Below are 25,163 nucleotides of genomic sequence, written 5' to 3'. Positions count from 1 at the left end.
TATTTAAAGAGAAAAGTAGAAACCGAAACACATGGAATGTTTAAATACCAACGTCAGCGTCTGCGCTCAGCGTGCCGGCCCTGGCCAATCAGAGAGCAGACAGGAGGGTTTGACCCCGCCCTCTTTCTGCAGTGGAGCGCTTGTCGGTGCCACGGGTAAATTTTAATACCGAAACTACGGTGCGTACGCCCCCGAAATGGCTGCAACGACCACAGAAGAAACACCCGCACGGAGTACCGAGAACGATGCACCGCCCGAAGAGACCGACCAGGGCCCCGGTGAGGAGAGAGAGAAGGGCCTTCCCGCGGCGGAGGCGGAGGAACCGGGCGGTAGCGTAGAGCCGAAAATGGAAGAGGTGGACGCGGAGGCCGGCGAAGAAAAGCTCGCCGAAGCGGCTGAAAAGGCCGCGGGCGAGGCGGTGACGGGCGACAGTGCTGTAACGGTGAACCGGGAGGCGACGGCTGCTCCTGAAGAACCAGAGCAAAAGCTGGAGGCAGAGCAAAGCTCCGGGGACGGTAACAGCGAGCCTGCCGACGGTAGCACGGTGAAAGAGACGAAGGAGGAGCCGGGAGAAGACAGCCGGTGTCCGGAGAGAGACTGCGAGAAGAGCAAAACAGTGTGCGAAGACAGCGACAAACCCAGCGGCGGAGCCGGGGAGCTGGGCGATGTTAGGCGGCCGAGTGTGGAGATATCGTCCTCGGATGGTGAACCGCTGAGCCGTATGGACTCGGAGGACAGGTCGGTCCGGGAAATTGACAGGTTACTCTTGACCGGTGTGGGTGGGTGTGAACGCCTTACAGCGGCTGCGGGCAGAAGTGCTCCTTCCATCCCATCTTTGAACAAGCACAATTTGAGTTTTTGTTGTTAGTAGTTCAAGCTATTAAAGAATGTACTCTTTTATATCCTCAACCTGCCAAACAAAATGTAATCAACTAACAGCCCGTATTTATTCGCACTTCAACTCGTCATATAAGGCATATCCTCAGATATACAGAAGAATACTCTGCTTGGATAATTATTTGCATCTTATGTTTTTCCCAAAACAGAGAAGTTATATCACCTCCTTAAAAATCCATCCACTCCTCATTGATAAATCCAGAACCTGTGTATGTACAAATGTTTTTCATTTCAAAACTTTCACTGTTGGGTGCAAGACGTCTCCTGCTCTGCTGAGAAGTCCATTTGTACTTGAGTGCTGGATGTTTCAGATTTCAGCATCATACTCCTGTAATTATGAATGATCATGAGTGGTTTCCAAACTAGTTGTTATATCACAAAATCATCTTGTATGTACAAGATTTAAACTCATATTTATGAGAAACTGTAGAAAGTTGATTTGCAGTTTAACATTTTACACATAACATCATGCTGGGTCAAACATCCAAGTGAAGTAACAACAAATAAGACACATTTTTAAGGGGAGTGAGGTTTTTAATCACGGTGGGAAAATGTATCAGTTGAAAGCCAATACTACTGATCTTATTCATAGAACTAGCTAAAACACTGCACTGTGAATGGTAATAGGAAAGAAACTTTCTTGTTGAATGAGTAATGAGTGAACTATTCCCTATGAGCCCTTTGGTCATGTTGACAGCAGAGTAAATTAATAGTATAGTGCTAGGAGCATTGAATACAAGGATATAATTGATTTGGCATGAGTGATGAAAATGGCATGCATGAAAAATCAGTCGCAGCCTGAAGGCTTTCACGCATAGTGACTAAATAATGTGGCAAGTGATATCTGCACCTGTTGGTCATGGCTGTGCAAAGCCTGATCTAAGCTATGAAGATTTTCCTGATGGCCTTTGTGCCCATGTTTTATAACTGTGGAGCTGTATTCCTCCTCCTTCCTCTCTTTCTAACCACTCCACCCTCTCCTCACTCTCAGTATCAGCAGCACCCTGATGGAGATGGAGAGCACAGTGTCCAGCGGACGTTCCACTCCTGCTATGATGAATGGACAAAGCAGTGCCAGTTCCTCAGGGGTGAAGACCGTGGCTTACCCTTGCTGCTGGGACCTCTGTCCACAGTGTTTCAACTCCAGTCCAGATCTGGCTGAGCATATCAGGGGGATTCATGTGGATGGACAGAGGGGAGGGGTTAGTAGACTTTTTTTTTTTTTTTTTGGCTTTTTAATTTAATTAGATAGGACTGTGAGAGAGTGTGCTCTACCAGGTGAGCTACCGTGGTGCCCCGGTTAGTAACATTTGGACAACATTTATGTTGACGTCCTAGCAGGCTGTAGTTTAACATTGACAGTGCAGACACCCAAGACAGAGTAGAACAATTTGCTGCAATTGGACATCCTTTTGAGCATTAAATGGTTCATTCAACTTGCAGTAAACACTTTTAATTGAAACAACTTTCTGCTGAAGAAATACTCCCCTTAAACCGTTCGCAGTGAGTTCTGTGAGTTATCTGGAGTAATGGAGACACTGTTTCTTGACGGAGATGTTGCTATTACATTTTTTTTTTAAATCCAATTTATCAGTGTTGTGACCATGACAAACAAAATGTCTTAATGTCCAAATACCACTAGTGGTACCACTTATTTTGTATAAACTTACCCTTTACCTTTTAATGATTGCTTACCTAGTTGACAGCAAGTTACTGCCTTATATAAAACATGAATATTAACCAATTTTGAACCAACCTATGAATGCAGACATAAACAAACTTGGCTTTGGGGCCAAGCCCATTATCTGTGTCACATGTTTAGTAAAAAACATTTTTTTCTAAGTTGCAGTGTGTATTACATTTTTAGGTTTCATTCAGTCTAAAAAAGAGTTTATGTTTATGAGAAATAAAGAGATATGTACATCAGAGAGCACACTGACCTCTTCCCCCTGAAGGGCACATCCAAGAAAGTCCAGACTCCAGTGAATGGCAACTTACCTCTCTTTTTCGCTCTTATTATACCATGCATAACTTTGTTCTTTTACTTTTCTCCACCTGTATTTTCTTTTTATTTGTCCTACTACTCCTGTATAAACTCCTTGTCCTTTCTTGTTCTCTGTCTGTGTTGCTCAGGTGTTTGTGTGTCTGTGGAAGGGTTGTAAGGTGTATAATACACCATCTACCAGTCAGAGCTGGCTCCAGAGACACATGTTGACCCACAGTGGAGATAAGCCCTTCAAGGTAAAACCATTTATCCAGGCATAACACACATGTACACGATTCACATTTTTAAAAAAAAGTTTGGTTACACAGGACAGTACTTTTGTGTGTTTGTAGTATGTGTCAGTGAATGCATCTAAGTGTCACTCAGTTCCACAGTATCTCCTCGGCCACACCATTAACTAAAATAATATTTGTTAGTAGCTCATTTGAATAGTCATCTAGTCTGTCATCTTGTCCTTTTAAGTGTTAAATATACAATGTTTTCTGTATGTTTGTGCTCTGCTGCAGTGTGTAGTTGGTGGCTGCAATGCCAGCTTTGCTTCCCAGGGAGGGCTGGCTCGGCACGTACCCAGTCACTTCAGCCAGCAGAGCTCCTCTAAAATGTCCAGCCAGGCCAAACTGAAAGAGGAGTCACCCTCCAAGGCTGGACTCAACAAGAGGAAGAAACTCAAGAACAAACGCAGGTGCTCCCTACGTACGTACCTAACAGGCACACAAACTAACCCCGTTTCAAAATGTTCCTCATTGTAATTTCTGTCTTTTCTTTGATGGTAAGGATTACAAGCTGAACACATTTTTTGATGTTGTGCTGAAACAGATGTTTTCAGTTTCTGACCTCCCACATCTCTTTGTTGGAGAAGCTCGTGCTGGACCACACACACACACACACACACACACACACAAAACAAGAACATACTTACACACTTGTGCCAGTTAGACAGACAGATTCTCCCCATGGCAGTGTTCTGCATTTCAGAGAAGAACTTTTGAGTTTTTCTCATAATTCTTCTCTGCTGGTGTCTGTGCCCAGGTGAATACTGATAGTTAGCTCCCTTGTGGCAGGCCTTGCCTCAGATGGCCTGTGTCTGTTGCTGCATCACACAAACCCAGCTCTTTTTTTCCTACGTGTCACCTCTACTTGTCTGTTTTTTGCAGAAGCAAAATCTAATTGTACATTTTTAACATTACAGACAAATTGCAAGCTGTAAAATATATTTCTTCCATTGCTGTGGATTTTACAGGTTTAGTTGGAAGATTTATGAGGTCATTAAAAAAAACCACATCAATAGTTTTGCATATTCCAGTACATTATCTAAAAATTTTATATACTTGAGGTTATTTCCATCTGTTTTCAAGCATAACTTTTGAGATTGATTGCCCCCTAAACAGCCATTAATTTAAATTAATTTGAATACAAAATCCAAATCAACTTGCAAAGACTGAACAGAAAACTTGCCGGAGGTAATGATCCGTTCAAATAAACTGTTTTATTAAGTCTTGTACTGATGCACGGCAATTCAGCCAACAAGGGCCATTTTTATAACTCCTCATACTGGTACATTCAAGGACACTCTTGATATTGAACAGTTGATAGTTGAATGCCAAAAAGCTTTTCATTCATGATACATATTGCAAGAAAATAAAAGAAAAAAATAAAACAACAACAACAAAAAACTAAATGCAAATGAAAATGTAGCATTAATAAAAGATTGTGGATGTCAGATAAAGTGTCTCTTTGAATGCAGCAACAGGTCAGGGAGCTGTCTTACCTTGCCACTCCATTACAAAAGATGGTAATATAACTTTAACTAAAAAAAAACAAAACAAAATCATGTATGAAGGAATACATAAATATCTGCTACTTGCTTCATCCTGTACTGAATTGGCTGACAACCAATGGCTTTATTGATGTTGCTGTTCTTGCATTAACCGTTTCCTGTTGATTGTCTTTGCTGAAAGTTGCAACTTTTGCAAGTATTGTTTTGTGGAACCACTGCATGAGTTTCTTGCATCAAAGTAATGTGCTAGTCAGCAGGAAAGAGGCAGGTGTTTGGAGTGTAATTTATCCATCAAAATGCGTCCCTTCATCAGAGGTTCATCTCTTGACAAGGCCAGAACAGTCAGCAACCACGTACAATTAAAACTGATTTTAATTGCACTGTTTTACAATGATGCAATTTGTCTGTGTTGACTTTAAAATTATCTCTAATACTTAAGGTTGAAACCCAAACCTAAGCATTCTTCTCTTTAAGAGAAAACTAAAAATAACAAACTTAATGCACCTAGATGGACCAATTAAAAACAATATAAAAGAAAGACAAATGTGTTTTATCTTTCATATACTACAAACTGCTTTGCATAGGGCTCAACTGCAATTCCTGAATAAATGTATTTTATAATAACATCAAACATCAGGAGGTCTGAGTTTCCTTACCACTGAATATGTGCAGTAAGGCAGTTATTCAGAGCAACTAAACCATAAGAATTTCATTACTATAGCTTTCAATGGAGAGGTTCACCTCTTTTTTTACTGACTTGGGACTTTTTTGTTGCTGCAAAGCAATATTTAAAAACCACAATGGAATAGCATTTTTCAGTCATGAGATGATTCTGACGTAGTTATGGTTAGTAACAGAAAAACTTGGAAAAGTTATGGAATTTTTATATGATGGACCCACAGTGGGAACCCTGGTGTTATGTTTGTTTGACTCTGGTCTCATCTGATTGTGTCCTCCTTCACATCCAGCAAGGCCCCACGACTTCTTCGATGCCCAAACCATGGATGCTATCCGCCATAGGGCCATCTGTCTCAACCTCACCACCCACATTGAAAGTGTGGGCAATGGCCACAGTGTGGTCTTTCACAGCACGGTGAGAGCTTCACTACTTCTCTACGTCTTGTAGTATTTGCTTGTGGCTACTTGTTTTCATTTTAATAAGTTTAAACACAATGAGTAGCAATGGGGATCCAGAGAAAAGTGTGGTGGGGGCTAAATTATCAGAATTATTAGATGCATTTCTCTGCTCTATGGGTTACTGTGCAAAATTATCATTTATATTGTTTTCCACTCCTTAATGGTAAGTAACAAACATTATGTGCTCCATAATAAACAAAGTCATCACAACATGAATCACTGAATACAGACTAAACATTTTTTTTTTAAAGATTTAGTAAAGCGTACTTACATGGGTACATTAACAGAAATTTGAAGGACACCTCAATTTACACAAGTGTAGTCAACAATTAATATTTAGTTTCACTTTGGTTTTACATTTGAAAACTCCACATCACAGAGGTTAAAAATGTCCTGACATTATGAGGAATCTGTTAATAGTTTATAAACCACTATCAATCTCTGCATCTGCATATTGAAAAAGTGTTATTGGAATAATGTAGCAGCAGTGACAGCAGTATTTTAAAGCATCAACATATGACTGTCGAGACATTGATGAGGATATGTAAAGATTATAGTCTGTACTTATTCTGTTTCATGTCTCAATCATTATCTGTTCAGTAATGAATATAGACAGTCTGCCTGGCCTAGTGTGCATGATTGTTACAATTGTGCTCCCCTTGATTTTTGAAATTGCTTTATTTTTAGTTTCTTTTTAGTCAGCAGGGGATGTGAAAGAATCATTGCAGATTTTTTTTTATCTTTGTGCACTTGAAGTGAACCTTGTGAATCGCCCCAAGACTTGATGTTGTTTTTCTCTGAATCTGGCTTCGCAGGAAACACAATTGGATTGTTTTTGTGTATAGTGCTCACTCCATTCTGAGCCCAGTGCACGATACATTATTAATGAGCTGTTAAGTGCGTTTGCACCTTACCGTCGAGGGCACACATGAGCACTCACAGGAAAAACTATTTTTCAAGTGAAAGATTCTCCATCTCTCACTGACGATGACTTTAAAGAGGGTATTGTATATTAAGGAAGGTTAACTGTAGTGAGATTGTGGATGTGGAGGGTGTGAATGACAGATTTTTTTTTTTTTTTTTTTTTGAATAATTGCTGTTCTCATTCAGTTCCACTAGGGAGCACCCTGTCTCCTGTTCAGAGCCCTTAAATTGCATGATGGTGTCATTTTTTCTTATAAGCTGGAAAAAGAAAGGTTCATCATGCGCTGCCTAATTCTGCCCTCCTTCATATACTGTACATAAAAAAAACACACACAATCCCTCTTTTAGGTTTCTCATTATATTCATATAGAAGCTTACTCTTTAATCAATGCCAGTGATTTTGTTTGCAGTGGTTACCTCAGGGTATTAAGTCTATATTATATATTATCTTTTTGTAGCACTTCACAGACAGATTTTGCTGTTTGAGTTCTTTTCTATATGCATAATCATTTAGTATGCTATTTTGCATGCTACTACGAATAATAGCTAACCTAGCAGAAATAATTAGTATGCTCATTAGCAGAGGAATATACATTTCATATATTTTCTGCCTTAAGAAAAAAGTGAAAACATCCCCCTTCATGTATGACTTAAACCACTTGGATAGATACTCTACATTTGTAGACACAAACATACACACACAGGTAGGACAGTAGTTTGAAATTATTATGATCATGATATTAATATGTACATTAGGTTAGATATCAGTTTCTGTCACAATATGGTTATTTATGCAAAATTATCAAAAAAATTAATTAAAGCAAAGAACCTGGATCCATGGTTCTTCATGACATGAGATCAAACTCCAGTTAAGCATCAATAGCTTTATAATGTTTATATTATAGTAAACTATAATAATAAAGATGTCATGATACCAGATACTAAAGTACAGTATAAGTACAACTGTATGCGTACACACACACACACACACACACACACACACACACACACACACACCACACCTCCATATAGTCAGTGTGCTAGCAGTAGTTTTAATTCACCAATAAGGTAACAGACCCATGGTGTGAAACGATTCATTTAAAAAGTCAGCGTTTTGACAAATGTTTTGACAAACTGAATGGTAATGACGGTCGTCTAGTAGTGTGAGCACCAAGCTTACATTATGAGTTGTTGCTGTCTTAGCCTAAACAAGAGACACTTGCCTTCACCTTGTTGTATGTGGAGCGTTGCTACAACAGATGCACCCCTGCACTTGCTGCTGCCAGTCCTCGTGCTGTTGTTATTGTTTTCTGTGCCTGCATTCTTCTTCTCCTCAAGTTTGTTGTCAGACTAACAAGCTCATATGGTTGTTATACTGCCCTTGTCAGTCGCAGAAGAATCACATCTCCAGTATCTACGACATCTTTGGTATCTACAGTACTATATTTTCTGCATGTAAACAGATGAAGCCATGTCATGCACCTCTTTCCTATTCAAATACATAATAATTTAAGCACTATAGAGAATGTAGAGTGTTGAATGTAGTGTTAGGCAAACTTGTGGTTAATGCTTCTGTTCATGTTAAAATGTAATTAGAGCATTGACGCTAGTGCTGTCTTCACTACAGTGTTGCTTTAGTTTTAGTCTCTCTCAGTCCCTTTCAGCTCTTTTCTGCTCAGCTTTGCTCCTGCAAACCTCAACTGCTCTCCAGCAGCCAAGAATTTTAAAAGAAAAACTCAGGAAAAAAAAGTGAAGATAAAGCTTGGGAAGAGGTTAAGAGAGGTAACCGCATATTTGGACATAGACTGAGGAGGAGGAAGAGCCAGCCAGGGGAAGGAGAGTAACAAATGGAGAGAAACAGAGACTTGGAGAGAATGGACAAGGAAAAGGGGTTAAGTAAAGGTCAGGGTCATGGAATCGGAAGGAGATCTGGCCAGTTGGGCATACATTCTCCTCCGCCCTAACCCCTGGAGGATTGTGGTGGAGAAAGACTGTGGCGCTACGTCAGACCCCAGGCCCCAATGGGCCCTCCCCAGCCTGGGGAGATGGAGCAGAGCTGTGGGGGTTCTGTGGAGTTTGGCCAGTGGGCCTGCTGACACGCCAGAGCAACTCAGTCATGTTTATGATGGGATATTTTTGTTATTGCGCCAATCTGCGTCATCCACAGCTTGACCCCTTGACACTAGACAGGCACCCAGTTTGAGCAGGCCTGCCCTCCCCCGCCTTTGGTCCTGCTCTTTTCACTGCCTTGTTTTTGAGCCACATTAATATCCACTGTTAACTCCCTATTTTTCCTGCTCTCTCTCCCTCCCTCTCTCGGGTCTAAAGAGGATAAAGATCTGTCCCTTTAAAGCATCAACTGCTGTCATCAAACCACTCAGCTCACAAACCACTTCATGCTGCTTAAACACAAGCCCACTTCTTCATTTTCAGCATTTACATACATGGCCATGGCCCCTTCCCTGGATTTGTGATTATTAACCTGGTGCTGGGAGGAGCCTGAGGGTACAGGTTAACAGCTATGCATTTTTAATTAAAAGGGCAGTAAAGCAGCTGCTGATGTACTGAGTCTCGGCTGCAGGGCTTGAGACACTAATAGTAGGCCCCATTGCAGCTAGTAGTGGATTTAGGCTAATTCTGCATATATATATATATATATATATATATATATATATATATATATATAATAAGTAACTAGTACAAGAGAAATGAAATGGAAAGTGTAGTTTGATTTTCCCTTTTTCTTTTTTCTTGTGAACTTGATTTCACATCATTCTCATCCATTTTTATAATAAACAATCTCAACACATCTTAACAATTGAGCAGCTTTAAACCTTTTCTCTTTCTTACCTTCTTGTATCCCACTCCCCCACTTTCCCGCCCTATTTCTCCAACTGTCTCAACTCCTCTCTCCCCTCTATGTGTAGCTTACTCACTGCCTTCACACGATCCGCCTATTAGTGACCTGTACTTAAGATGAATCTCGAGTGTCCAGACCGTAATATGGCTTAAAGGAGCGTATTCCCTCAAATAAAAGCCGGGAGTCAATCAAAAGCCGGATCTTTTGGGGGCATGGTCGACACAAACAAATGGCCAGGCCCAAGTACAGGCTTGTCATAGTGCACATGTTAGTTAAGCATAATGTACATTTGTACAGTGACAACAATATAATCATGCTACAATCATGCTTTCAACACTCTGTTGTTCTGGATTACTCATCTAAGTACAGTCTATTATTGTCCTGTTTCAATCTCTCTACGTGTATGTGTGTATCCACTTTGCTCTGTCCCCACTGGCATTTGTCCACTGAAATGCTGGAGGGCTTTTAATTTGAAACAGTTACAGGAAGTGTTAAGTTTGAATTAACAGTGTGAAATGCAGTAACTTGAACAGGGCAAATGGGATTGGATTAAAACAAGGCTTTTTGTTTTGATCCGATAGCCTCTTCTTTCCAGTAGCAAGTCACTGTAGTGTGCAGTCTGTCCGGAAGCCACAGTGGAGCTGTAGGACGTATTATGACAGCTTGCATTGTAAAAGCAATGGTAGCTGAAGTTCTTGACAAGTGACCACCACCACCTGCTCCTGGCAAAAAAACATGTGGTGGCAGAGATTAAAATTTGTTAAAAATAGCCCCTTTAAATGGACATGTTGAAAGAAAAGGTGGGGATTAGGTGGAGATTTACGGAATTTGCATTTGTGAATATAAAATCTGTACATCATTAAAGTTGAGTAACAGGAAACATGGAATAAGATGGAGGGTTACACCTTAATCTAACCAATGACGTCTTACCTGCATGCATATTTCGGAGAACACAGGCAGACAGCAGGACGCCCCTACAAAATCCACTCCATGTTCCACTCAATCCTATCTTTTTTTATGAGTCACTGACAGGGAAAAGGATGCAGAAATCTCCATTGGTTTTTCCCTTTAAAGTCATACTGTAGCACTTATATTTGTTTTTATATGTCATAGCAAAGGGTTTAGATTTCATATCAAAAGTATTTCTGTTCAAGCCTGAGTAATTTTTCTGAGGTTCATCACTCATGCTGCTTTGCTCTCCCTACTTGTTCTCTTGTCCACTCTCAGGAGTTTTATGCGTGAGCACTATATTATAGAGAAGACACAACAACATGTTTGATTTGCCAACTTGGCTGCTATTTACATAGCTTCTCACAGGCAAATGTTATGGCACCAAGCCAGCAAAAACAAAATCCATATCTGCTAACCTAGTCTAAATATTTCCTCCAAAAAGTTAATCAGTCTGTAACTAAATATGTTTGTGTCCCATTTGTTTTCCTAAAGACGTCTTCCACCAACTTATCAGTATAGAGATATGGATTTGCATGTCTTTTGCAAAGCCACTGCTGCATACAAAAGGGAGTGAGCTATTTCCTAACATGTTAGCTTAGCAGAACTATGAGAAGAGGAAGAGAACGTGCAGATTTTCACTTTGTGCTGGACAGAAGACAAAAACATGGATCTCACCATAAAAATATGCACTATTGTCATATTGGTGAGATAAATTACTAAACTAACGAAGGTTCCTTATATGAAAATAATAAAACATGTTTTCGCTGAAAGGTAGGAGGGTAGGAAAAGTAGTAGCAGGAGAAGAGTGATTCTAGGTCTCTGTCTCTGTCTATGTCTCTTGTCTCAGCGGAGCCTCCTCCCTCCTGTCCTCAAACCAGTTTCCATCAATGCCGCAGCCAGCCCCTAGAGTCATAAAAATAATTTGAGATATTCATGTGCGTAAGAGAAGTTCTTCACATGTGAACTCATTCACTATCCTAAAAATAGACATTCCTCACAAAAAAGAGCCAATTGACGCAAGAGGTTATATCTGGGGCTATTTTTGACAATCCTGGTTATTTTTCTAGCCTTTCTTTTCCCTACTGACAATATTTGTGTGGATTCCAGACCAGTTTTACTATAAACCAACACAGCATGATAGATGAAATGTTATACATAAAAAGGGCCAACTATTCAGGAAATCTGGTATTGCCTTGAGTGTATTTTCACAAGGCGAACTGCCTTGAAGTTTGTGGTTGTGTTGGCAGATTATGTATTGAGTAATTAAACCAGGTAACAAAACAAAACACCGATAAATTGAACACAGTGCAATGTAATGTTGCAAGGTGGGTGCTCATTTCAGTCAGACACCCTCCTGTTCAAAGAGTTGAAGCGTTTGGTGCTGAAATAATTCACAGCAAGAGCAGTGACTTGTTTACAGTGATAACTGCGCCGTCTGTACCCATTTCTATCTGCTTAGCTCTCTACAATGTCAGCTGTGATAAACATTTCTCGTTTGAGCCCAAATACTAAAGAGATATCAAACTTTTGTCTGAATTTAAATTCTGTGGTCTTATAGTACAGTATGTTGCAGGGGAATGTGGGATAGATCCCGTTGAAAATAGAAATCTCACTGAGCTCTTGCATGCATTATTAAGATTGCTCACATTGCTTATTAGTGTAATGATCAGCCACTGTATCACTTGGTGAGATGTTTGAAGCATGTAGCCTCATTATTCGTTAGAGACGGGGCAGGATGGGGGCATGTCTTTGAAGCTGGTTCTCCACAGACAAATGAGACTGCTGCAATATGAGCCAAACCCGACACGTTTATGCAAATCTGATGCTTGTAAAATCACAAACTAGCTTGAAATTTGAAATTAACCGTAATATGTGAGTTAAGTTATATGCCTTTAATAAATATTTGGTTACTTTTCATTGGTGAGGCCAGCTGTAGTTACTTGGGTATGCATATGCCAAATGAGAGCAATGCAGCAGAGGCAAATTTGAGTGACTGAGTGAAATGACAGTGAGAAGACACAAGTATTAATTTCCTTTGTTTCTTATTACTTTTTTGTGTTGTTTGTAACTCGGCTTGTTTTTTTGTTTTTTTTTGCTTGATTGTCTCTGTGCAGGTGCTGGCCAGAAGGAAAGAGGGGTCTGGCAAGGTGAAGGTTCTCCTGCACTGGACACCTGAGGACATGTGAGTAAAACTTCTCTATACTACGCTATAAATTATCTGTATAAATCTTTACCTTGCCTAATATAAGCCAAGATAAGAAACAAAAAACATATACACACCAAACAAATGGAGGTGTAAATCACAAATGCTGCAGGTTACTGACACATAAATCATGAATAATAAAGTTCACAGGAAGGTGAATCAGTGTTGTTATGTGTCAAAACACACGTAGTAGTGGTAAAATGTAAAATACCTTTTCTGGTGACACCTTCTGTGCACTCAGCTTGCCTTGGTTTAAGTTTATTTAGTTTAACAACTAGATGCAGACCAAAACTAAAGCAAAATACTTCAGGGAGGAAGGTTATCATTCATTGTCTATTACAGTCTTAGTGAGAAGTTGCTCCTCACAGCAGCATGCCATTCTCATCCGTCAATCTCTCCACTCTCCTCCTGGCAGCTCCTCTCTGACAGACTTGTATTAAACACAACCTGCCTTCTGGAAGCTAGACAACTAATCAAAAATCACAAATGACAACCTGTCGCAGTGACACTATGTAATAAATTATCAGACAAAATTTAGGAGATAGTTTTAGGATTTATACTAGATGAAGAGATGCAGTGAAGCTTTCAAAATCAAATGTCTAATCATTTTAATTAATTTCTCAGTATTGTTCTGAGTAACCAGAAGAATCGAAACCTCTGAATATTATGTAGCTGTTGTGATGTAATGCACCGCTATACTTTGCAATACTTCTGGGTCAACTTCCCAGACAGCCTAACTTCCTAATGTTATTTATTGTAGTTTTAATCCTGTTGGGAAACTGGTTAAGATATTTTATTTATTTATTTATTATTTTGTGTCCATAAACCTCATTAAAAATGCAAAGAGATTAACCTCCGGGACTGGTAGATAACCTTTAAAATGGCACTGATCTACAAGGCAACTCAACACCACATGTACAAATATCCTGCATATGCTTGTCACACAAACATTTCCTTTTTGAGCAGCAGGGGCGCCTGCATGTATAAGTGAACATCAACAATGTATGTGTATCTGTCTCTGACAGTTTTATGATTCTCCTTTCCATCCAGCTGTACAGTCAACATGGTGGCCTTCCTTCATGTCACGGCTTGCAATAAATCTTCCCAACCTTGCTCTCTTGGCTGATCCAATATTTGTTGTGGAGAACTCTCTGGGTTAGGAATCCAGGTTCCCCTATAGTATATATATCACGCTAGCTCCTCTGCTTGAAGTCCCAGAGCTCTCCTCAAATGGAGCTGAGGGCATCAGCCATGCTTAGTATCCTCACATTCATGCCTGGATAGGGAGAAGACTGGACTTAGCATTAAAAAATCTGTCTCTGTCCCACTCTGGGTCTGGCGCCGGTTTTTGTACCATCTGCTTGGCCTGGTCTTACTCGGATAAACCTTGAATTGGTCCACTGAAGTGTCTTTTAAACAGTGGATCAGCATCCAAAATTACTTAGAGGCTGATTTTCTTCTTTGTTTCTCTCCAGTAAATGTTTCATCAATTCCCAGTTTAGGTAATAAATGTCCATCACAGCATTATGGTGTAACCTCTGGATGAACTTCCACTAAAACATCGTGCTCAGCCTACTGGGGCATGAGCTGCTCTGCCCAGTCCTCACTAGCTACAAACTGTACCTATGCCCAGCTCGGCCTCACCAGGCTTAGCCAACTGGAGGTGAATCTTGGCACCATTTAGCCCCAGCTCATTTAAGAAATTGGGCAGACAGGTTCGGCAGTGTGCTTGGGTCTGTCTCACAAAGAATAAGAGCTTCATACAGCGTTGTGATTCTCAGCAGAGCTCTTGCTCCGGGGAAGCTCCCACCACACTTTCAGCACTCCCACGATCCCATTAAAGGGTTTGACTGCACGGCCTCAGAAGATGATTAGAGAGAAGAGAGAGGAAGAATGAAAGAGAGGAAAACTGAGGGCAAAGAAGAGGTGGGAGATGAGAGAAAGGATGGGGGGGCAAGGTCAAAGGAGACAAAGAAGAGGTTGGAAAACAGAGAGAAAAATAGGTTTAGTGAAAAGAAGAGCAAAGATGGCACTGGGCAAAGAAACCTGAATGATGCAACATGACATAGATTACAGCTGACAGCCTCCAATGAACATACTGTAGATAAACCCTTGTATTCTCAGCCTTCTGCTGCTTCAGCTTCCCATCTTTCTACTTCTGTCTTTTTCCCCTCTCTGATCCACCTCTGCAATCTCCTCCTCACCCCACATGTGGGAGTTTAATCTTGTGCATAGAGAAAATAATGAGGCAGAGGGAGCAGAAGAGAAAGATGAAGTTTGGTGATCAGGAAAGACTCGTCAGATTAATTCCAAACAGAGAGACATAGATGGAGATTGATACTGAGACTCAGTAGCAGAATGGATGAGGAAAGGAATGGGGGAGACAGAGAATTGAGGAAAGTGAGAAATTGGAGTGGGAACAGAATGGTTGTGGGAGAGAAAAATTTGAGGAAGAGGCAGAGTGAAACCAGAGAGAATGAATGATGGTGAGGGAATTAAACAGATAGAAAACAAGAGTGCAATGCCTTTTTGCTTGGTCCATGCAAGAGAAATCACTGATGCTAGTGAGTCCTGCAGTGGGTGAAAACTGGTCATTAATATGGATAACCACAATCCAATCACAGTAGTGAAGGAAATGCACAGTGATATCTTTAACTGTGAGGGTGGCTTTATTATCTCCCAACAGATAAACGTTTACCAGGAGATGAAAGTATGTACAGTATATGTTTGTTTTTTGCATCTTTTCTTTTGTGCATATAATTGACTGTATGCTCAGCCTACCACCCTTAGTCACTGTTGCTATGACTATCAAGTGTATGAGCCATCCCTGTTGTGGCACATATGCACTTTACAGTGATAACAAGGACAAGTTTACCACCCAAAATTTGAAAACTTGATCATGTGTTTCTAACAAAACTGTTTAAAACAAGAGTCATGTAAAGGTAATCTTGCATTAGAGGCACTTGATAGCTACATACATGATATCACACTAAAATACTGGCCCATAAAGTCAGCAAGCAGCTGCTAATGTTAGCCTGAAATATTACAGTGCTTAGTTAGGTGAAACTACTGACGGGCACATGCTAAGAATTACAGCCTAGGGCAGATAAACACAATGTTTGAACCGATTATTGTACTTGTATTTACTTGTATGTCTTTGCTCCTATGTTTTGCATGTGGAGAAATAAAAACCTTGACGGGTCTCCCATGCTAAGTTACAGTACCTAAATTATGACTGGACAATTGCTGTTCAGGGGTTGGTAGTGAATGTTAATTTGGCCAAGTTAAGCATTTAGTCTTTTTACTTTGTGTAATGTCGTATTATCTGACAGACAATCTGGTGGTCATTTAGTTAGCCATCAAGTGTTGTGACCCTTAACATCTAGTGTGTGTGTGTGTGTGTGTGTGTGTGTGTGTGTGTGTGTGTGTGTGTGAGAGAGAGTGTGTGAGAGTGAATGTATGTTTCTCAGTAACTGAGTCAATGATTAGTCATATGAATGTGGGAAGTCACGTTTATTAATCCTTGAGCAAACCATTCACATTCTGACTGACACTCATTAACTCCATTTGGTTTAATGAGTAACTGATTAATATGAACCATTCTGAACATGAACTACCAGCAGTTCACTGAGGAGGAAGAGGGGGTGGCTGGGCTGAGAGAGAACGAGAGAACCATAATTGCTGTCTAATCTTTGATGGATGGGTGAATGGATTCCCCTGTATGCTGCTGAATGCTTTTGAATTATAAACGGTAGACTACACAGTCAGTGGCAGTGAACTGCCTTGACCCACTGGCATCCTGACACATCATTTTGGTCAAACTACATGGTACTTATCATACGTGAGATGGGTGTATTTCTTAGAATCTTTGGTAACTCGTATGTAAAATTTTTTTCATTGCTTTGTTTATCTGTTAGAAGTTAATAAAATGCACAATAATCACAAGCTAGTAGGGTTGTGAATAGCAGTTTTTCACACTTTGGATATATGGCACAATGTCCAGTATCAGAATATGCATTGTAATTACCTAACAAAATCAAATTAATATAGTGGAACAGCATGGGCTTTTCCAATACTTCATAGAGAGAAATAAATCCTCAAACAAATACAACCTAAAGACCTGGTATTAAAAACTTATAGCCTATGAAACATACATAAATATCATCTCAGTCTAAGAATGGTTTCTCCACCTTACATTACTCACACTTTTAACTTACTTTTTTCCCACTCAAATGCATTTATTATACAAACCTCCCTGACTCCCAAGCAACAAAAAACATCAAGGACTAAAACACTAACACTTATGGTCCATAAGCAGAATCAGTCCAGGCAGTAAAAACGGTTTCCCTTCTCCGTGCATATCTTTGATCATTGACAAACAGCCGTATGTGAATGGCTGATCACATTTTGAGCAAGCAGCTAGGGAGTACAGGTAAGTTAGCTGTAAAGCTGTTATGATATGATATGGCCATTTTCTGCTGGCTTAATTGTGTTATTGCTGTGATATTACGGAAGTAGTCACTGTCATTTCTTTTGCACCATAAGCAGTTATCTATCTGGCTCGCAGGATAGAGAATAAAAGAAACCGAACAGCAAAAAATACCTCAGTTGCAGTTTATGATTGTGTTATAAAACAACAGAGAGGCTTTGATCTAATAGTAATAAAATAATCTTCCTAAAGGTCAAACAGTCACACACAGGCAATTCAAGTCTTATAAACATAGATATAAATCAAATATGTAAGAATTTGTTTTAACAATAACTGGTCCGACCCTTGGATTCACCTGATAAACCCCAGGGCTCAACCCCGAGGAAGAGGAAGAAATCATTGTTTGTTTTTCCATTTTAATTGAGCAGTATGCCTTTTTGTAAAATTTTGAGAGGGGAAAACTGCGGGCAAAGTGGCGCTGTAGGATATGATGATCCCACCAGGCACGAAGCTGCTCACCGACGTCATTAGATGTTGTTATTTGGTTTAGTATAGGTTGTGACGTTGGGTGACCAAAATTCAATGTCAGGGCAATGTCTAATGCCCACTTTAATTTGAAGTAGAATAATGACGACAGCGGACGTTGATATTTTGTTAGTTTTAAGTTGTGTTGTTAAGTAACCAAAATCCAGTGTCTTCCAACTGTCTCATGTCAAGGTAATCTTGACACGAAAATATTGATATTCTAGTCGTGAGCAAAAACCCAACTTCTACTAAACCTCAGCTAAACATCACAATGTCAGTTAGTAAATGTTGGGTTTTGGTGTCAACCCGTCTTCCTGACATGATATTGACATCCGGTGCCAGGAGAGATAGATTGTGAGATGATAGAAGAATATCTATCATTTCATATTATGACACAGCTACACACACACACACACACACACACACACACACACACACACAAACAACATGATGTTGGCATGGAAATTCTTCACCATGAGTGAAGAAGACAAAAATCTTGCACTTTGTAACAAGAGAGAGACATAGAGGGCGATCCCTTCACCTAGTTATTTAATAGTTAATAGCATGTGTTTTATTATGAATATACAATTGTGTTGTCCATTAAAGAAAAGATCTTTTTGTAGCAGTCAATTATATATATTGTTTTTTTGTACAAAATTGGAATCAGCCACAAGTGGGAATAGTGGGTCAGACAAAAAAAAAATCAAAAAATCAAAAAATTGGAAATCAGAATTAAGAATTTTGGTCATATCGCACAGCTCTAGGTTGAGAGAAACATAAAGAAACAGTAGTGATGAAGTTTAAACAACTGCCGGCAGGAGTGGATATCATGCAAGGAAGTAGCACTCAGCAGAAACCTTTGAAACTTCAATACACTCACCTACTGTTATTTCCTGAGTAGTTGTGTGCATGCATCTCATTGCTTTGAGTTCAAGTCCATTGATGAGTCAGAGACATGATTATCTGTGTGTAAATCGGTTTTGATGTAACTCCGTGTTGTTCAACTATGAATATGTCCCCATTAGAATTAGCATACGACTTCCTGTTCTGAGCACTAAAAAATATTTAGAATATGCATCTGTAAGGCATTTTGGAGTGCAGTTGCAACAGTGAGCAATTGTCTGAACTGTGATTGTACTTGTTCGATTGTGCAGTCCTCTCCTTTTTGCCAGTGTTTTCCTTGAGGCTGCAGAGACCTTTTCAGTCCCAGAACCAGCTCTCTGGGCCTGCTGTCTTCTGCTTTGCAGAATGATGCAATTTACAAGGACATTGAACTCCTTCAGTCACTCCGGCTGAGTGCCGTATAAAGCCATTTAATATGTTAGTGATTTAATATACACTTTGCTGCTTTGTGATGTACTTATTGTTCCTGTCACCACTAAAGGCCCGGAGCCAGTCATCAATTCAGGGATTCAGGGTGGAAGACTGGGCTTCACTCTGACAGGCACCCCCAGTAGCTCTCCCCACAGAGGCCTCACTCACAATATACATTTCTGGCTCATAAAGAAGCGAGCCAAACAGTCTCCTCTGGAAAATAAAATAAATCCATTTGTCTTTATTTGGCTTGGTGTGACTGAATGGAGTCTTTGGGTGGAGATGCCTCTTAGGTCTGAAGTGTGTGTGTGTGTGTGTGTGTGTGTGTGTGTGTGTGTGTGTGTGTGTGTGTGTGTGTGTGTGTGTGTGTGTGTGTGTGTGTGTGTGTGTGTGTGTGTGTGTGTGTGTACACTTTCGTGCATGTGTGTATGCATGACACGTGTGTGACATGCTGACCTCCCCAGCGCAGCCGCCCTGTGTGCCTCCCATCGATCAGAATATAATAACTCATCAGTACCCCAGCACACTCGCTCTGACATGTTTATAGTGAATCTGGAGTGGAACGTGAATGTAACTGTGCACGCACACAAACACACATAGGTGTTTACTGCATATTTAACACTCTGCAGGTCCTCCTCTGTCATTTGAGGTTTGCTTTTCACAGGGACACTAACTCAAGACTAACCTAAACTTTAAAGCTGCTTTGAAGGGAGCTGTTTCTTGTCTTGTCCCTGCCTCTTTTCAACTTCCTCTTTCTGCTCTGGCCACCATTAAAGGGGATGCAAACACTTTCCCCATGCACTACAGAGTCAAAAAAGACAGTTAATTAACAACTCAGTATCAGGGTTACATTATAGAAATGACTATTAAAAAAAAAAACATTTTATATGATTTTACCAAACTTAGGAGAACTATTGTTGTGTCCCATTAGCGCTTATCTATATATTAAAAAATCAACATAGAAAAAGCCAAGCCTATGGGTAAAAAACATCGGCAGTACAATACCGTCATATGCCTCTTACCATGCATGATTACTTCCACATGGGCAAAATTCTTAATTTTAGTTTTTGTTTTATTTGAATGATTTTGTATTTGTAGTATTTCATCCTACTTTCCACTAGACCAGAAACCTGTTGAGAAAACTGCAATTTTTGGTTATATTACAACAATTCTATTGTGGCACACTCTCTGGTTTTGTGTTTCTTCTTTGTAAATTACTTAAAGCATAACTATTGTAAGATAGAGTTGGACTCGATACGCCATCTTAATTTTCCTGTCAGTAGGCAACTGTGAGATTCTCAAGAAAAAGGGTACGTTGGGCTTTTATCCTTATGTCTTGTAAGTTGAATTCGGCTCTGGGCCCTGTCTTCTTCTTTTGTAACATATGCTTGTACTGTAATTATGGTCTATGCTTGTTTGTGTGTATGCATCTAGTCAAGCCTGGGTCAAATGTGATTATACATTAGTCTTTGTTTAACAATGATAACTTGAAGGATATTGTTTAACACAACATCACAGTTTGGATTTTGGTAGGTTATAAGTACACAGCACTGGTTTTCTGAATTTTATTTACTAAATTGTCCCATGTGGCTAGCCCCACCCTCCAGGCCCTTAAACATGCCATAAAAGGATTTGCAACCACTATGTAAGTGAATTGTTTCTCCTCCGTCTCCACTTTCACTTTTCCTCCACCTCTCTCTCTTTCCCTGTCCTTCATTTGTCAGTTTTTTATTACTTTTTCCCCTTTTGTTCTCCATCTCTACCTGAATGTGCTGCATGTGAAGCACTACCTGCACACATTTGCTGAATGGGCTGACAAGGCATGTGAATGAGTGATTTGGCTGGATGGCTGCCTGCTTGCCTAACTGCTGCCTGCTGTGTGTGTGTGTGTGTGTGTGTGTGTGTGTGTGTGTGTGTGTGTGTGTGTGTGTGTGTCTGCATCTCTGGGGGCTCCTGTGATGACGCACATAGTGACGGGGGGAATGCTGGGGGTGGAGACAGGGGAGGCTGGAGGAGGGAGGGGAGGTGCAGTCAACTCGCTAAGCTCTTTGTTTCTTTCTTCTGCACCTTGACTTGCCACACCAGTGCTTGCACACTCCCTTCTTTCACAGGGGATCACACTGCTGTGGGTACAGTAAGGTACAGCTCAGCAGTACAGTACATCATGTACACGTGTGTGTGGGTGTGTGTGTCACCCTGTCAACTGTCACTCTGAAGCAGCTGCATCTCGAGCCTGGAGCTTCTGATTTTAAGGGGCCTGGTGTCTGTATTTCAAGCTACTTTCATACTGGATTGTTTTAAATGCACACAAATCACTTTCACATGCATGCACCACACATGTACACATACACACCGTCATACACCAGTCCTGCATTTGATACCACCAGTGCACACAAGTGAACAAAAACTAATCATGAAGGTATAGTGTAGATGTTAATTGATAATTGACAACATGGGAAGACAGTATGCATTGTCCTGTGTGTGTGTGTGTGTGTGTGTGTGTGTGTGTTGTGAAGATCTGCTCACCTATGTGCATATATCAGTGCCACTGCTTTGGTCAAGGCCGTGTTACTTATGGAAATGTACGCAGTGTTCAGAGGAAGGTGTCAACATGTGCCCTGGACTCAATGGGGCTCTTTGTCCATCTCTCCCTCCCACTTCATTCAACCGTGCTCCCGCTCTATTCCTCTTTTTCCTCTCTTTCTTGTCAGAGCTTCAGCCCTGACCACATGTCTTCTCTCTGCATGTGTGTGTGTATTGTGTTGCAGACTACCTGACGTGTGGGTGAATGAAACGGAACGATGTCAGCTAAAGACTAAAGTGGTGCACTTATCCCAGTTACCGCAGGACACAGCCATGCTGCTAGACCCAAACATCTATAGGTGAGTGTGTGATGACGCCAGTGGCCTCTTTGCACACACACACACACACACACACACACACACACAGATACACAAACACACATTGCTGTAGCCAGACACGTGTTGCCCATTGTCTAATCCCCAGTAGAATTCATTTTGTAAAGCATTAAAGTGCCACAAGAAAGTGTTTAACAGTTATTGTCTTTGCCCTCCACATCTGTGTGTGTGTTGATGTAGATGTAGATGTATGTGTGCAGCATTAACACTTTCTTCCACCAGGTGGCACCAACTCCTGACTACAGTAGTCAGAGTAAAAACAAGTGCAGAGAAAACATTTTGTTTTGCTTTGTTCGCCTGTGTGTGAAGAGGCAAAACATTATCTGCTGTGCAGCCTGATCAAAGAGGTTGGCTATTTGACAGCAGCCAGATATGGTGGCTCCTTTGATTTGTCAGAAATCACAAACAATGATAAAGGGGACTCAAGTATTCAAGACTCTTTCACTTGAGATATGCTAAGGCTTCATTTGATGTGTAAGATGCCCTCTATTAACTTATTCAGCTGATAAAAGTTATGAGAACAGAAGCTTTATATGAGGAAGTAATTTAGTTAAAATCACATTGTTCTTTTAAAAATAGGAATGATCCTTACTCTCTTCGAGTGCACCAAATTCCATTAAACATTAGCTAAGATATTATTTGAATTCTGTGCAGCTCTGCAAGACTTAGCACACTCGTCACAGAGATGAGAAAACAAGCTTAGCTTTATGGTACACCATAAAAGGCTGAAAATGAATCCTGAAAGAGGAACAATGTGCCTAAAATAACAGAGTGGTCATCTTACTGGAGATATATGGCACACAAGTGTGCTGATCAGCACACAGGCTGACTGATTTTAATTGGACCTGAAGGCTCAGTAACTGCACGGGCTGCTGCTGGACTCTGGTTTCATAGTTGAATATAACCGTCAGCACTCAGCCAATTTATGTCAAGGTTGTCCTACTGCATGAAATCCCTAAACAAATGAGGTGATTGGTGCCTGTGGCAGTAAATATAGTGGGGTGAACCCCAGTACATGTCGATGGGATGGACAAAAAGAGACTGACATTGGGGCAGTTAAAGATTATAATTTTTCAACAATGTTTCCATGTTGAGGCTCTTGTATTTTGTCATGCTGAACTGAAATCAGCTCAAAAACATGATCACATTTTATATTATATTATATATTATATATGTCACAGAGATGCTCTTACACAGTGGGCTCACAAACTTTTTCTATTTTCAGAGCACTTCCTCAAAAGCGGCTTAAGCGCAGGTAAGCTGAACCACTTATAGATATAGATTTTTTTAAAATATTGATATACACTGAAAGATTTATTTAGATGTAGATGCTACACACACAGTACCATGGTGAGTGTTTGTCTGAAACACCTTTGCGTAGCTTCCAGCCAACAATTAGGATCAGTTACAATAATTATTGTATTTGAACTACCAGTTCCATTTAAGTTCACATTTTTTTCATTTTTTTCACACAAATAACTGAATTGAAACCATCTTCAAGGGAAATCAAGGGATCTTGCCTTTTGGTTATTTTTCAAATGTATTTTTAACAACGGCAGTATTGGCATAATTTGTAGCAGCAATGTAATGGCTCAGAGATGTACAAAAAGACTAGGCTGGTGCATAAAGATAAAAGCATTAATGTTACAATATCGGTGTCTTGAAATCATCCGTGCATCTATGCACAGCTTTTGAAGATCAGTGTTGTGCTGTGTATGCAGACAACACAGAGCTGCCACATTATTCTTGTTTGTTTACTCAACATACACATTTTAAATTTCACTTTTCTTTTGGTATAGCCTAGATCAAACGATGCTGATGTCTTGATGATGCCGTAATGGTTTTGCATCTGTAGCGTTACCCGTGGCTCTGGCTTTCCTGTGGTGAAACATCCTTGTAGATGATTACTTATCGCCCACAGTTTCACCGTTTCTGTATACTGTGAAGCCAGCTAATTGAGAAACGGGCCATTTTGAAGCCACGACCCTTGGCATTCCCTAGTCTCACTCAAAATGAGGTCATATTTGGCCATTGTTCATTATTCCATTAATTCACCTCAGTAGTTCAGCACAGTAAAAGCTCTAAAATACACAGTGTAATGTGTCTGCAAAGGAAGTCAGCTCAATGTCTGAACATCCAGGATAAAGCCCATTTCTCACACTGTAATCTCTCTTATGACACACTGGGAACAACTCATTCTCTCTCTCTCTCTGTCTTTCTCTCCTGTCTTTGTGCGCAGCCTGTAAGGAGTCATCTGTGGACTTGATACTTAAGGGGAAATCCTTGTTCGTAGGAGGTTTATCTGTATGGGATGGGACGCTCTTCATCTGTCTCAGCTGAACGGGGGGAGTGAAGTGCCGATAAAAGCAAGTGAAACTTGGCTATGCTGCAGTTCTCCTTTTTTTCCTCTTCAATTTTGTATATTTGAAATGACTGTTGTAGCCAAGTGTCGTGTAAATTGGGACTAACAATTTTTAAACAGTTTGTTTTTATCAAAAACTTCAATGAATGTTTTTTTTTTTTAACAAGCATCAAGCCGAAAATATTCTTAATACCCAATGGTGTAAAAATAACTGTTTTGTGTAACCTCGTCAGAAAATGCAGCATATTTTATAACTGTTTTGTGTAAAATATTTATGCAGATTTGTAACTTATTTTTATACCATGAAAATGCTGGTGTACTGTGGATTTTTGTGAAGGTTTTGAATAGAACCGTATTTACTGTGATACTCCATGTTAACTGTCACTTGTAGGGATATTTGGACATTTCTAGTTGTAATTATGTTGTACATAACAGAAGTCTTAACAGATTATCCTATTTATACTTAACTGAATACAGTACTGTTACCTGTGTGTATGACAATGAAGTGTGAGGTTGTGCCAATCATGTCAGACAACAATGCGATGCAAATTGTTATAGGAGCAATAACACAGTAGTTCAGAGAACTACTGTGTAGCTCTTAATCTTACCCAGTCTGTAGACACTTCAGCATAAAAATGACTCGGATTTCAGCACAGCACTGATGTTGGTGTGATTTACACTTTTTATCTGCCCACCTACTCTCCGCCAAGTAACATGAACTGTGTTTATCATAATCGTTATGATAAATTTACATCACCGTAATTTAAGCACTCAAGAATTATTGTTTAAAAAGTTGTGTTTTCTACTGTGTGTTGTCCCTGTTGGAAATTGAATATTTGTAATAAAATCTGGGAATCGACA

General features: G+C 40.1%; 1 protein-coding gene across 2 annotated transcripts; it reads left to right on the top strand.

Moving 5' to 3' along the window:
- The first annotated feature begins 125 nt into the window (after window positions 1-125).
- Window positions 126-25,163, top strand: LOC139631264 (zinc finger protein aebp2-like). Of its 2 annotated transcripts, XM_071495335.1 has the most exons (9): window positions 127-738; window positions 1,889-2,099; window positions 3,031-3,138; window positions 3,409-3,595; window positions 5,648-5,772; window positions 12,666-12,733; window positions 21,791-21,904; window positions 23,166-23,195; window positions 24,180-25,163. In XM_071495335.1, the coding sequence occupies exons 1-9, from the start codon at window positions 197-199 to the stop codon at window positions 24,184-24,186; spliced, it is 1,392 nt and encodes a 463-aa protein (XP_071351436.1). In that variant the 5' UTR covers window positions 127-196; the 3' UTR covers window positions 24,187-25,163. The 2 variants fall into 2 exon arrangements, with proteins under 2 accessions (XP_071351444.1, XP_071351436.1); XM_071495343.1 differs by lacking the exons at window positions 21,791-21,904; window positions 23,166-23,195; window positions 24,180-25,163 and adding an exon at window positions 13,805-13,981 and having other exon boundaries at window positions 126-738.

Source organism: Trachinotus anak, unplaced genomic scaffold (genome assembly GCF_046630095.1).
Source record: "Trachinotus anak isolate AG129_WGS33_773 ecotype Australia unplaced genomic scaffold, CSIRO_AGI_Tana_v1 ptg000002l, whole genome shotgun sequence".
Lineage (NCBI taxonomy): Eukaryota > Metazoa > Chordata > Actinopteri > Carangiformes > Carangidae > Trachinotus > Trachinotus anak.
The sequence above is the reverse complement of the archived record's forward strand: the minus strand, read 5'-3'. Positions and strand labels throughout refer to the sequence as shown.